This window comes from Bombina bombina, chromosome 8, assembly GCF_027579735.1.
Source record: "Bombina bombina isolate aBomBom1 chromosome 8, aBomBom1.pri, whole genome shotgun sequence".
In the NCBI taxonomy this organism is placed as follows: Eukaryota; Metazoa; Chordata; class Amphibia; order Anura; family Bombinatoridae; genus Bombina; species Bombina bombina.
In genome coordinates this window covers 17,912,883-17,925,285 of record NC_069506.1, presented here as the reverse complement: position 1 = coordinate 17,925,285, position 12,403 = coordinate 17,912,883, and the positions used below count along the sequence as shown (strand labels likewise).

At 38.2% G+C, this 12,403-nt stretch overlaps 1 protein-coding gene across 1 annotated transcript in view; it reads left to right on the top strand.

The window, feature by feature from the left end:
* The first annotated feature begins 340 nt into the window (after positions 1 to 340).
* TYROBP (transmembrane immune signaling adaptor TYROBP) overlaps positions 341 to 12,403 on the top strand; it is a 41,662-nt gene continuing 29,599 nt past the window's right edge. Inside the window, exons 1-2 of the mRNA XM_053690152.1 lie at positions 341 to 657; positions 12,109 to 12,129. Coding sequence (XP_053546127.1) covers positions 603 to 657; positions 12,109 to 12,129 — 76 coding nt within the window. The 5' untranslated portion in view covers positions 341 to 602. The remainder of the gene's footprint in view (positions 658 to 12,108; positions 12,130 to 12,403) is intronic.

The window sequence follows — 12,403 nt, the reverse complement described above, 5'->3', positions numbered from 1 at the left end:
AATACCTAGATAGGTAGCATACACATTTCTGGAGTTCACGACAGGAAACACTGCTGAAACCTACTGCTCTAGCAATATAACAGCTAGAAAACAGCTGCCATATAATTCTTCAGTCACATGCACATTCATACACCTTCCTACTAACTTTTCAACAAAGCATAATGAGAGAATTAAGTATATTTGATAACAGAAGTAAATAGGAAAGTTTTGTTTCAAGAAATACATTTTTGGGGTTTTATGTCCCTTTAAAGTAAATTTCACAACTCTTCCTCTCCTTTGCTGGTAAGAAACTGAGCTCTTACATAAGGGATTTGGTGTTTGCTGCATACAAATGTGGTTTAGCAAGTCACCCTTTCCTCTTCCGGCCAGTGAGTCCTGTGACCACTGCAGAATGTCTAAAGCACTTCTGTATATGACGGTCAGAGGGGAATTAACACTTATGATGCATACTTAGCTCAATACAGCCAGCCTTACTCTGAGACTGCAAAGGCCAACTATACACAGTTTGTACCCGGATAACAGGACAGCATCCAACAGTTCCAGAAAACAGCAAAACTTGTGCTGCCAACATAGAACTCCGCTTGGCTCAGATTTCAGGAAAAATGTATCGGCCCCACTCAGAAGTCACCCTTATGCTTCTAGCATTATATGCATTGGGTAAGTAATCTGTTCCCATCTCAATGCACACCCCAAATAGATTAAAAGCAGTCACATGGCAACAAGTACTAAATGTGTTCAATTCAGCTAGAAACAAACATATTTTACTGAGTATGGACTACAGTCTAAAGCAAAGTGAACAACCTGAGGCTGTCTGACCACAAAGGGGTCTTCCATTTTCTATTTGCTCCTGTTTATATAATTGTGCCTTATCTGGAGAGGTAGCAGTGGTACTGTGTGATAGCCCTTGGTCCATAAGTATGAGCATCTTGGAGCTATTGTATTGTAATTCATGTTACTTCTCTGCCTCTATGTTCTTATTTGCACAGAATACTCAGAAATAACTCAACCCAGTAAAACGTGGAGAACTGTTCTGCTTTTCCTCTTTTGGGTCTGGGTGTGTGTAGGTCTGGACACTTGTACAACTGTATATTAAATGCTTTTATTAAAATATTACATTCAAAATGCTGATACAGAATCATATATTTTACTTTAAGAGAATATATGATCTCTAAATGTGTCCAATCAATGTTTTTTTTTTTTAATATCCAAATGGCAAAGAATGAGGAACTAGGCATGAAACAGGGTAGTGCGGAAATCAAAGAAAAAAAGGCAGAGCACTCTGTTTAAAAAAAAGTGTAACTGATATCAGGTTTGGTACTTAAAGAAAAAGAAAGTGGATTCCAAATAAGTATAATTTAAAGGGACAGCCTACTTGAAAATTTGTATTGTTTAAAAAAGATAATCCCTTTATTACTCCTTCCTCAGTTTTGCATAACCAACACTGTTATATTAATACACTTTTTACCTCTGTAATTACCTTATATCTACGTCTCTGCAGACTGCCCCCTTATCTCAGTTCTTTTGACAGACTAGCATTTAAGCCAATTAGTGCTGACTCACAAATAACTCCAGGGAGGTGAGCACAATGTTATCTATATGGCACACATGAACTAGGTCTGTCTAGCTGTGAAAAACGATCAAAATGCACTGAGATAAGAGGGGGGCTTCAAGGTCTTAGAAATTAGCATTTGAGCCTACCTAGGTTTAGCATTCAAAAAAGAATACCAAGAGAACAAACCAAATTTGATGATAAAAATAAATTGGAAAATTGTATGTCCTATCTGACTCATGAATCCATTTTAATTTTGACTAGACTGTCCCTTAAAGTGGATAGAATTATGGATTATATGTTGAATGTGGGTTTAGGTGAATTTATAAAATGGAAATATTTAAAAAAAAAATGTAAAATAAAATATTTTTTAAAGTTCCTGTTTACAGATCACGAGTGGTTGTGTTATTGCGACATATTCTTGCAAGGCGCCACTGCTTTAAGAAACAAAAGAACTCTAACAAAAACCATTATGTATTTCACAACAAAACATTTATAAAATGTAATTTAGGAGTCTCATTCTGTGTATTACTGGTTTATTTGTTTTTTTCATTTAATAGCAATGACATCATTAGTTAGATCTCTCTTAGAATATTGTGTTTAGTTGTTGGCATCATTTGTACAGCAGGAAACAGGAACACAATAAAACAATTGACAATGACAATGTATCTATCTTTCATCTATCTATCTATCTATCTATCTATCTATCTATCTATCTATCTATCTATCTATCTATCTGTCTGTCTGTCTATCATCTATCTATCTATCTGTCTGTCTGTCTATCATCTATCTATCTATCTATCTATCTATCTATCTATCTATCTATCTATCTATCTATCTATCTATCTATCTATCTATCTATCTATCTCTCTCTCTATCTATCTATCTATCTATCTATCTATCTATCTATCTATCTATCTATCTATCTATCTGTCTATCCATCTGTTTGTCCGTCCGTCTGTCTATCTATCTGTCTGTCCGTCCGTCCGTCTGTCTGTCTATCTATCTATCTATCTATCTATCTATCTATCTGTCTGTCTGTCTGTCTGTCTGTCTGTCTGTCTGTCTGTCTATCTATCCGTCCGTCCATCTGTCTGTTTCTATCTATCTATCTATCCGTCTGTCTGTCTGTCTGTCTATCTATCTATCCATCTATCTATCTATCTGTCCGTCCATCCGTCTATCTATCTATCCGTCTGTCTATCTATCTATCTATCTATCTATCTATCTATCTATCTATCTATCTATCTATCTATCTATCTATCTATCTATCTATCTATCTATCATCTATCTATCTATCTATCTATCTATCTATTTATCTATCTAATAAGTATGAAAACAGACTTAAAGGGACAAATAAAGTCAAAATTAAACTTTCATGATTCAGATAGAGAAGCAATTTTTAACAATTTTCTATTTTACTTCTGTTATCAAATTTGCTTTGCTCTCTTGGTATCTCTTGGTATCTTAAGGGGTTAAAGGGACAGTAAAGTCAAAATTAAACTTTAATCATTCAGATAGAGCATGTCATTTAAAAAAACTTTCCAATTTACTTCTATCAAAATTGTTCTCTTGGTATCTTTTATTGAAAGTAAAAATAAGTAGGCTCATAAGAGCTCAGGAGTGTGCACGTGTCTTTAGAACTATGACAGCAGTGTTTTGCAACATTGTATAACCAAGCTACAAAAAATGTTGCAAAACACTGCTATCATAGTTCTAAAGACACGTGCACACTCCTGAGCTCTTATGAGCCTACTTAGTTTTACTTTCAATAAAAGATACCAAGAGAACAAATTTGATAACAGAAGTAAAATGGAAAGTTGTTTAAACCTGCATGCTCTATCTGAATGACTAAAGTTTAATTTTGACTTTACTGTCCCTTTAAACCCTTAGGCCTAGATTTGGAGTTCGGCGGTAAAAGGGCTGTTAACGCTCCGCGGGCTTTTTTCTGGCCGCACCATAAATTTAACTCTGGTATCGAGAGTTTAAACAAATGCTGCGTTAGGCTCCAAAAAAGGAGCGTAGAGCATTTTTACCGCAAATGCAACTCTCGATACCAGAGTTGCTTACGGACGCGGCCGGCCTCAAAAACGTGCTCGTGCACGATTCTCCCATAGGAAACAATGGGGCTGTTTGAGCTGAAAAAAAACCTAACACCTGCAAAAAAGCAGCGTTCAGCTCCTAACGCAGCCCCATTGTTTACTATGCGGAAACACTTCCTACGTCTGCACCTAACACTCTAACATGTAGCCCGAGTCTAAACACCCCTAACCTTACACTTATTAACCCCTAATCTGCCGCCCCCGCTATCGCTGACACCTGCATATTTTTTTTAACCCCTAATCTGCCGCTCCGTAAACAGCCGCAACCTACGTTATCCCTATGTACCCCTAATCTGCTGCCCTAACATCGCCGACCCCTATATTATATTTATTAACCCCTAATCTGCCCCCCTCAACGTCGCCGACACCTGCCTACACTTATTAACTCCTAATCTGCCGAGCGGACCTGAGCGCTACTATAATAAAGTTATTAACCCCTAATCCGCCTCACTAACCCTATCATAAATAGTATTAACCCCTAATCTGCCCTCCCTAACATCGCCGACACCTACCTTCAATTATTAACCCCTAATCTGCCGAGCGGACCTCACCGCTACTATAATAAATGTATTAACCCCTAAAGCTAAGTCTAACCCTAACACTAACACCCCCCTAAATTAAATATAATTTTAATCTAACGAAATAAATTAACTCTTATTAAATAAATTATTCCCATTTAAAGCTAAATACTTACCTGTAAAATAAATCCTAATATAGCTACAATATAAATTATAATTATATTATAGCTATTTTAGGATTAATATTTATTTTACAGGCAACTTTGTAATTATTTTAACCAGGTACAATAGCTATTAAATAGTTAAGAACTATTTAATAGTTACCTAGTTAAAATAATAACAAATTTACCTGTAAAATAAATCCTAACCTAAGATATAATTAAACCTAACACTACCCTATCAATAAATTAATTAAATAAACTACCTACAATTACCTACAATTAACCTAACACTACACTATCAATAAATTAATTAAACACAATTGCTACAAATAAATACAATTAAATAAACTAGCTAAAGTACAAAAAATAAAAAAGAACTAAGTTACAAAAAATAATAAAATATTTACAAACATAAGAAAAATATTACAACAATTTTAAACTAATTACACCTACTCTAAGCCCCCTAATAAAATAACAAAGCCCCCCAAAATAAAAAATTCCCTACCCTATTCTAAATTAAAAAAGTTACAAGCTCTTTTACCTTACCAGCCCTGAACAGGGCCCTTTGCGGGGCATGCCCCAAGGAATTCAGCTCTTTTGCCTGTAAAAAAAAACATACCATACCCCCCCCCAACATTACAACCCACCACCCACATACCCCTAATCTAACCCAAACCCCCCTTAAATAAACCTAACACTAAGCCCCTGAAGATCTTCCTACCTTATCTTCACCATACCAGGTTCACCGATCCGTCCTGGCTCCAACATCTTCATCCAACCCAAGCGGGGGTTGGCGATCCATCATCCGGTGCTGAAGAGGTCCAGAAGAGGCTCCAAAGTCTTCCTCCTATCCGGCAAGAAGAGGACATCCGGACCGGCAAACATCTTCTCCAAGCGGCATCTTCAATCTTCTTCCATCCGGTGCGGAGCGGGTCCATCTTGAAGCAGGCGACGCGGATCCATCCTCTTCTTCCGTTGTCTCCCGACGAATGACGGTTCCTTTAAGGGACGTCATCCAAGATGGCGTCCCTCGAATTCCGATTGGCTGATAGGATTCTATCAGCCAATCGGAATTAAGGTAGGAATTTTCTGATTGGCTGATGGAATCAGCCAATCAGAATCAAGTTCAATCCGATTGGCGATCCAATCAGCCAATCAGATTGAGCTCGCATTCTATTGGCTGATAGAATAAATAAGCTAAGGGTAAAGGTGATAGACTGGCCAAGCATGTCTCCAGACCTAAACCCTACTGGGCATCTGTGGGGCATCCTCAAATGGAAGGTGGGGGAGCGCAAGGTCTCTAACATCTACCAGCTACGTGATGTTGTCATGGAGGGTTGAAAGAGGACTCCAGTGGCAACCTGTGAAGCTCTGATGAACTCCATGCCCAAGAGGGTTAAGGCAGTGCTGGAAAATAATGGTGGCCACACAAAATATTTACACTTTGGGCCCAATTTGTACTTACTTTTGTTGCCAACGGTTTAGATATTAATGTTGTATTGAGTTATTTTGAGGGGACAGAACATTTACACTGTTATACAGGCTGTACACTCACTACTTTACATTGAAGCAAAGTGTTATTTCTTCAGTGTTGTCACATGGAAAGATATAATAAAATATTTACAAAAATGTGAGGGGTGTACTCACTTTTGTGAGATACTGTACATGTGTATGACAATATACATATATATTTATTTGTTATTATGTGTATATACCCATATTAACACATAAATATATATGTACTGTATATAGTCATATACATATATTTTTACTAACTGCATCCCATTGTTGCGCTACTTACCTCTTCGCTGCACAAGATTCTCATGCCGTCTGTGACGGCATAAGAAGGAGGCTCCCGTAGGAGCTTATGGAAACACGCTATTATGAGCACAATGCTTAATAGCAATGCAAATGTGAGCTCGCATTTGCATTGCTGTAAACTTGTTATACCAACGCACATTAGTGTGCGCTGGTATTGCAAAGTGGAGCGCAAATATCGCTTTAGCTAAAGCAATATCTTTCGCTCCACTTGTAATCTGGCCCTTTAAGTTTGTAAACTAAAATGTTTAATTTTGTGTTGCAATATACTTTAATCATTTATTACATTCCATTTAATTTCCTATAATTAAACTTTGAATATTCTGGGGTTTCCAATTGTAAGAATTAGAAGTGCACCCCGCAGACTTCATATGTGTAACTTTGCTATATTTTGGACCAAATTGGCTCAGCAGAGGTGATAAGATACTGCAAAACAGTGTAAGCTTTGCTAACCTAATGACAATGCAAGTAGTGTGTGGATTGAGGCTATAAAAAAAACTATTTCAGTAAAGAAGGTGTTAATCAAGCAAGAGAAAAAAAAAAAAAAGAAATATAACTTCTTAAACTTCTTAAAGGGATAGTCCAGTCAAAATTAAACTTTCATGATTCAGCTTGAGCAAACATTTTAAGCAACTTTCTAATTTACTCCTATTATCAATTTTTCTTCATTCGCTTGGTATCTTTATTTGAATGTAAGGTTAGGAGCCAGCTCATTTTTGGTTCAGCACCTGGGTAGCGCTTGCTGATTGGTGGCTACAGTTAGACACCAATAAGCAAGTGCTACCCAGGTTCTGAACCAAAAATGGTCCGGCTCCTAAGCTTACATAAAGATACCAAGAGAACGAATAAAAAATGATAATAGGAGTAAATTCGAAAGTTGCTTAAAATGTCTGCTCTAGCTGAATCATGAACGTTTAATTTTGACTGGACTATCCCTTTAAGTATAAAAATGTAATGATATATTTTCTTTGTCTCTTCTTCCTCTCTTCCTTTCCCCTTTCCTACCTTCTCCTTCCTCAATTTATTCTCCTTTACTTCAAGAATTATAACAATGAGTTTTCAGCAATAGTTTTATTGTCAGCGATTCCCGGGCGGCTCGGGCCCTCAGGAAGAAGAAGCTTTCATTTTGTCAGGTAAATTATATCAGCTTTAAAGCCCTTTTTTGTTGAGATTATTACATAAGGGGATAAATTCATATCTTGCTTTAGACGTTTCATAGGAAAACTCCTGATAGGTTGACCCAGGTAGATTACTTCAGAAAGTTTACTGTAAGCAGTTAAAAGTAGCTGTTTTGTTTGGAAATTTAAAGGGACAGTCTAGTCAAAACTAAACTTTCAGGATTCAGATAGGGTATGCAATTTTAAACAACTTTCCACTTTACTTTTATCATCAAATTTGCTTTGTTCAATCGGTATTCTTTGTTGAAAGCTAAACCTAGGTAGACTAATATGCTAATTTCTAAACTGTTGAACCGCCTCTTAACTCAGTGCAGTTTGACATTTTTTTCACAGTTAGACACTGCTAGTTCATATGTGTCATATAGATAACGTTGTGCTCACTCCTGTGGAGCTATTTATGAGTCAGCACTGATTGGCTAAAATGCAAGTCTGACAAAAGAACAGAAATAAGGGCATAGTCTGCAGAGGCTTAGATACAAGGTAATCACAGAGGTAAAAAGTATATTAATATAACAGTGTTGGTTATGCACAACTGGAGAATAGGCAATAAAGGGATTATCTATCTTTTTAAACAATAAAAATTCTGCAGTAGACTGTCCCTTTAAAAATCGTATAATTACTGGTCTGGAAAAAAAATTTTCTGCCAGTAAAAGTCTCTGTTGGCCAATCACTGGGAGGTAGCTGGTGATTGATGTCTCTTGTCACTGGCTCACCCTATGTGGGAAGAAAGGAACTAATCTAATTGGATTCACATATATGTGATCTGCTTTTCCTGCCCCTGAGTTGTTAAACATTGTATAGAAATCTATTGGCTTGATCCGGCTAATCCATCTTGCGGCAGTCATCATGTACAGTATATACATAATAGAAATGCTGGACATTTAGGGTATTTCTATGTGACGGACACCAGCGTGCTCTTTCTTACTAATGTAGAGTCTCTTTCGTTTCTCACTTTGTGATATTAGGTCAGTTGGCCACAAACTTCCTGCAACTAATTTATATGGCACCATGGGTTATCAACCTACATTTACACATTAACAGTGCTTACATAGAACAGCAGTTTCAGAATGAATTGTATACTTGAGTTTATTAATGTAATGAGCACGCTAGAAAGGACCTGTGTCACACTCAGTAATGATACAGACCCGTGTAACACTCAGTAACAATACAGACCTGTGTCGCACTCAGTAATGATACAGACCTGTGTAACACTCAGTAACAATACAGACCTGTGTCACACTCAGTAATGATACAGACATGTGTCACACTCAGTAACAATACAGACCTGTGTCACACTCAGTAACAATACAGACCTGTGTCACACTCAGTAATGATACAGACATGTGTCACACTCAGTAACAATACAGACCTGTGTCACACTCAGTAATGATACAGACCTGTGTCACACTCAGTAATGATACAGACCCGTGTAACACTCAGTAACAATACAGACCTGTGTAACACTCAGTAACAATACAGACCTGTGTCACACTCAGTAACAATACAGACATGTGTCACACTCAGTAACAATACAGACCTGTGTCACACTCAGTAATGATACAGACCTGTGTCACACTCAGTAATGATACAGACCCGTGTAACACTCAGTAACAATACAGACCTGTGTAACACTCAGTAACAATACAGACCTGTGTCACACTCAGTAATGATACAGACCCGTGTAACACTCAGTAACAATACAGACCTGTGTCACACTCAGTAATGATACAGACATGTGTCACACTCAGTAACAATACAGACATGTGTCACACTCAGTAATGATACAGACATGTGTCACACTCAGTAACAATACAGACCTGTGTCACACTCAGTAATGATACAGACATGTGTCACACTCAGTAACAATACAGACCTGTGTCACACTCAGTAATGATTCAGAGCCATGTCACACTCAGTAATGATACAGACATGTGTCACACTCAGTAACAATACAGACCTGTGTCACACTCAGTAATGATACAGACATGTGTCACACTCAGTAACAATACAGACCTGTGTCACACTCAGTAATGATACAGACATGTGTCACACTCAGTAACAATACAGACCTGTGTCACACTCAGTAATGATACAGACCCGTGTAACACTCAGTAACAATACAGACCTGTGTCACACTCAGTAATGATACAGACATGTGTCACACTCAGTAATGATACAGACCTGTGTCACACTCAGTAATGATACAGACCCGTGTCACACTCAGTAACAATACAGACATGTGTCACACTCAGTAATGATACAGACCTGTGTCACACTCAGTAATGATACAGACCCGTGTCACACTCAGTAATGATACAGACCCGTGTCACACTCAGTAACAATACAGACATGTGTCACACTCAGTAATGATACAGACCCGTGTAACACTCAGTAACAATACAGACCTGTGTCACACTCAGTAACGATACAGACCTGTGTCACACTCAGTAATGATACAGACCCGTGTAACACTCAGTAACAATACAGACCTGTGTCACACTCAGTAATGATACAGACATGTGTCACACTCAGTAATGATACAGACCTGTGTCACACTCAGTAATGATACAGACCCGTGTCACACTCAGTAACAATACAGACATGTGTCACACTCAGTAATGATACAGACCTGTGTCACACTCAGTAATGATACAGACCCGTGTCACACTCAGTAATGATACAGACCCGTGTCACACTCAGTAACAATACAGACATGTGTCACACTCAGTAATGATACAGACCCGTGTAACACTCAGTAACAATACAGACCTGTGTCACACTCAGTAATGATACAGACATGTGTCACACTCAGTAATGATACAGACCCGTGTCACACTCAGTAACAATACAGACCTGTGTCACACTCAGTAATGATACAGACCTGTGTCACACTCAGTAATGATTCAGAGCCATGTCACACTCAGTAATGATACAGACCCGTGTCACACTCAGTAATGATACAGACCCGTGTCACACTCAGTAACAATACAGACCTGTGTCACACTCAGTAATGATACAGACCTGTGTCACACTCAGTAATGATACAGACCTGTGTCACACTCAGTAATGATACAGACCCGTGTAACACTCAGTAATGATACAGACCTGTTGTCACACTCAGTAATGATTCAGAGCCGTGTCACACTCAGTAATGATAGAGAGCCGTGTCACACTCAGTAACGATACAGACCTGTGTCACACTCCGTAATGATACAGACCTGTGTCACACTCATTAATAATACAAACTTGTGTCACACTCAGTAAAAATGCAGACCTATGTGACACTCAGTAATGATACAGACCTGTGTCACACTCAGTAAAAATACAGACCTATGTCACACTCAGTAATGATACAGACCTGTGTCACACTCAGTAATAATACAGACCTGTGTCACACTCAGTAAAAATACAGACCTATGTGACACTCAGTAATGATACAGACCTGTGTCACACTCAGCAAACATACAGACCTATGTCACACTCAGTAATGATACAGACCTGTGTCACACTCAGTAATGATAAGGACTTGTGTCACACTCAGTAATTATACAGACCTGTGTCACACTCAGTAACGATACAGACCTGTGTTACACTCAGTAATGATACAGACCTGTGTCACACTCAGTAATGATTCAGAGCCATGTCACACTCAGTAATAATACAGACCCGTGTCACACTCAGTAACGATACAGACCTGTGTCACACTCAGTAATGATTCAGAGCCGTGTCACACTCAGTAATAATACAGACCCGTGTCACACTCAGTAACGATACAGACCTGTGTCACACTCATTAATAATACAGACCTATGTCACACTCAGTAATGATACAGACCTGTGTCACACTCAGTAAACATACAGACCTGTGTCACACTCAGTAAACATACAGACCTATGTCACACTCAGTAATGATACAGACCTGTGTCACACTCAGTAATGATACAGACCTGTGTCACACTCAGTAATGATACAGACCTATGTCACACTCATTAATGATACAGACCTGTGTCACACTCAGTAATGGTACAAACCTGTGTCACACTCAGTAATTATACAGACCTGTGTAACACTCAATAAAAATACAGACCTGTGTCACACTAAATAAAAATACAGACCTCTGTCACACTCAGTATGATACAGACCTCTGTCACACTCAGTAATGCAGACCTCTTAGTTTCGCTATTGTATTGAGTTTTGGCTGACACGTGTAAATTGTATTGCCATTCAATACTCTGTGACGGTATCATTTACACTGTTAAAGTAGGTGGCAAAGCTGCCTTTAAAATTCTGCCAGTTTCGGAGATGCATTACCTCCTAGAGAGAAGTACAGTAAAACTCCTCTTGGTGAGACTGACTTCAAACACTGATTTCAGCCTCCAGCAGCCCTCGACAATTTTGGCAAAAGTCAATGAGGTGACATTTCCATCTCTTAGCCAATAGTTGTGCTAGCCATATGACACTGCACCGTAAGGCTTGCACAGCTATTTGCTAAGAGATGAAAATGTCACCTAAAAAAAGAAAAAAAAGACTTTTGCCTAGGGTGGCTTCTCCCATTGCTGTATCGATGGAAACTAGTGAAGCGCATCCACCAGTCTGGCAGAAAAAAGTCATAGATTTGACATAGAACAGAAACTGCATGCAATGTTCAATTGTATTATTCTTATTGTATATTTACTCATTTATGGCCATTTACTGGAGTCACTGCACCATAAGGCACCTCCATCTTGTTTTATTTTTACTGCTATATTGAAGTTTTGATTGAATATTTTTTGTTTGTTTTCAGGTGCAGTTAAAGGGCAAGATGGTAAGATTACTAATTTTATATAAACTTTACCTGAGTTATTAACGTAAATTTAAATGCACAGCAGTTTTACAACTGTTATAAAGGGTGTAGACACATAGGGGCATATTACAAGTGGCGAGCTGATGATAGCGCGGGACATGATATGAGATATCGCTGGACCTTGTTTACATTATTGCGCATCTTGATAGTACAAGTCCATGGTAAAGCGCATTAACCAGAGAAGGTTTAGCGCAGCCGACTTGACTCAAGCCCAATATATACTTTCAATGGATAT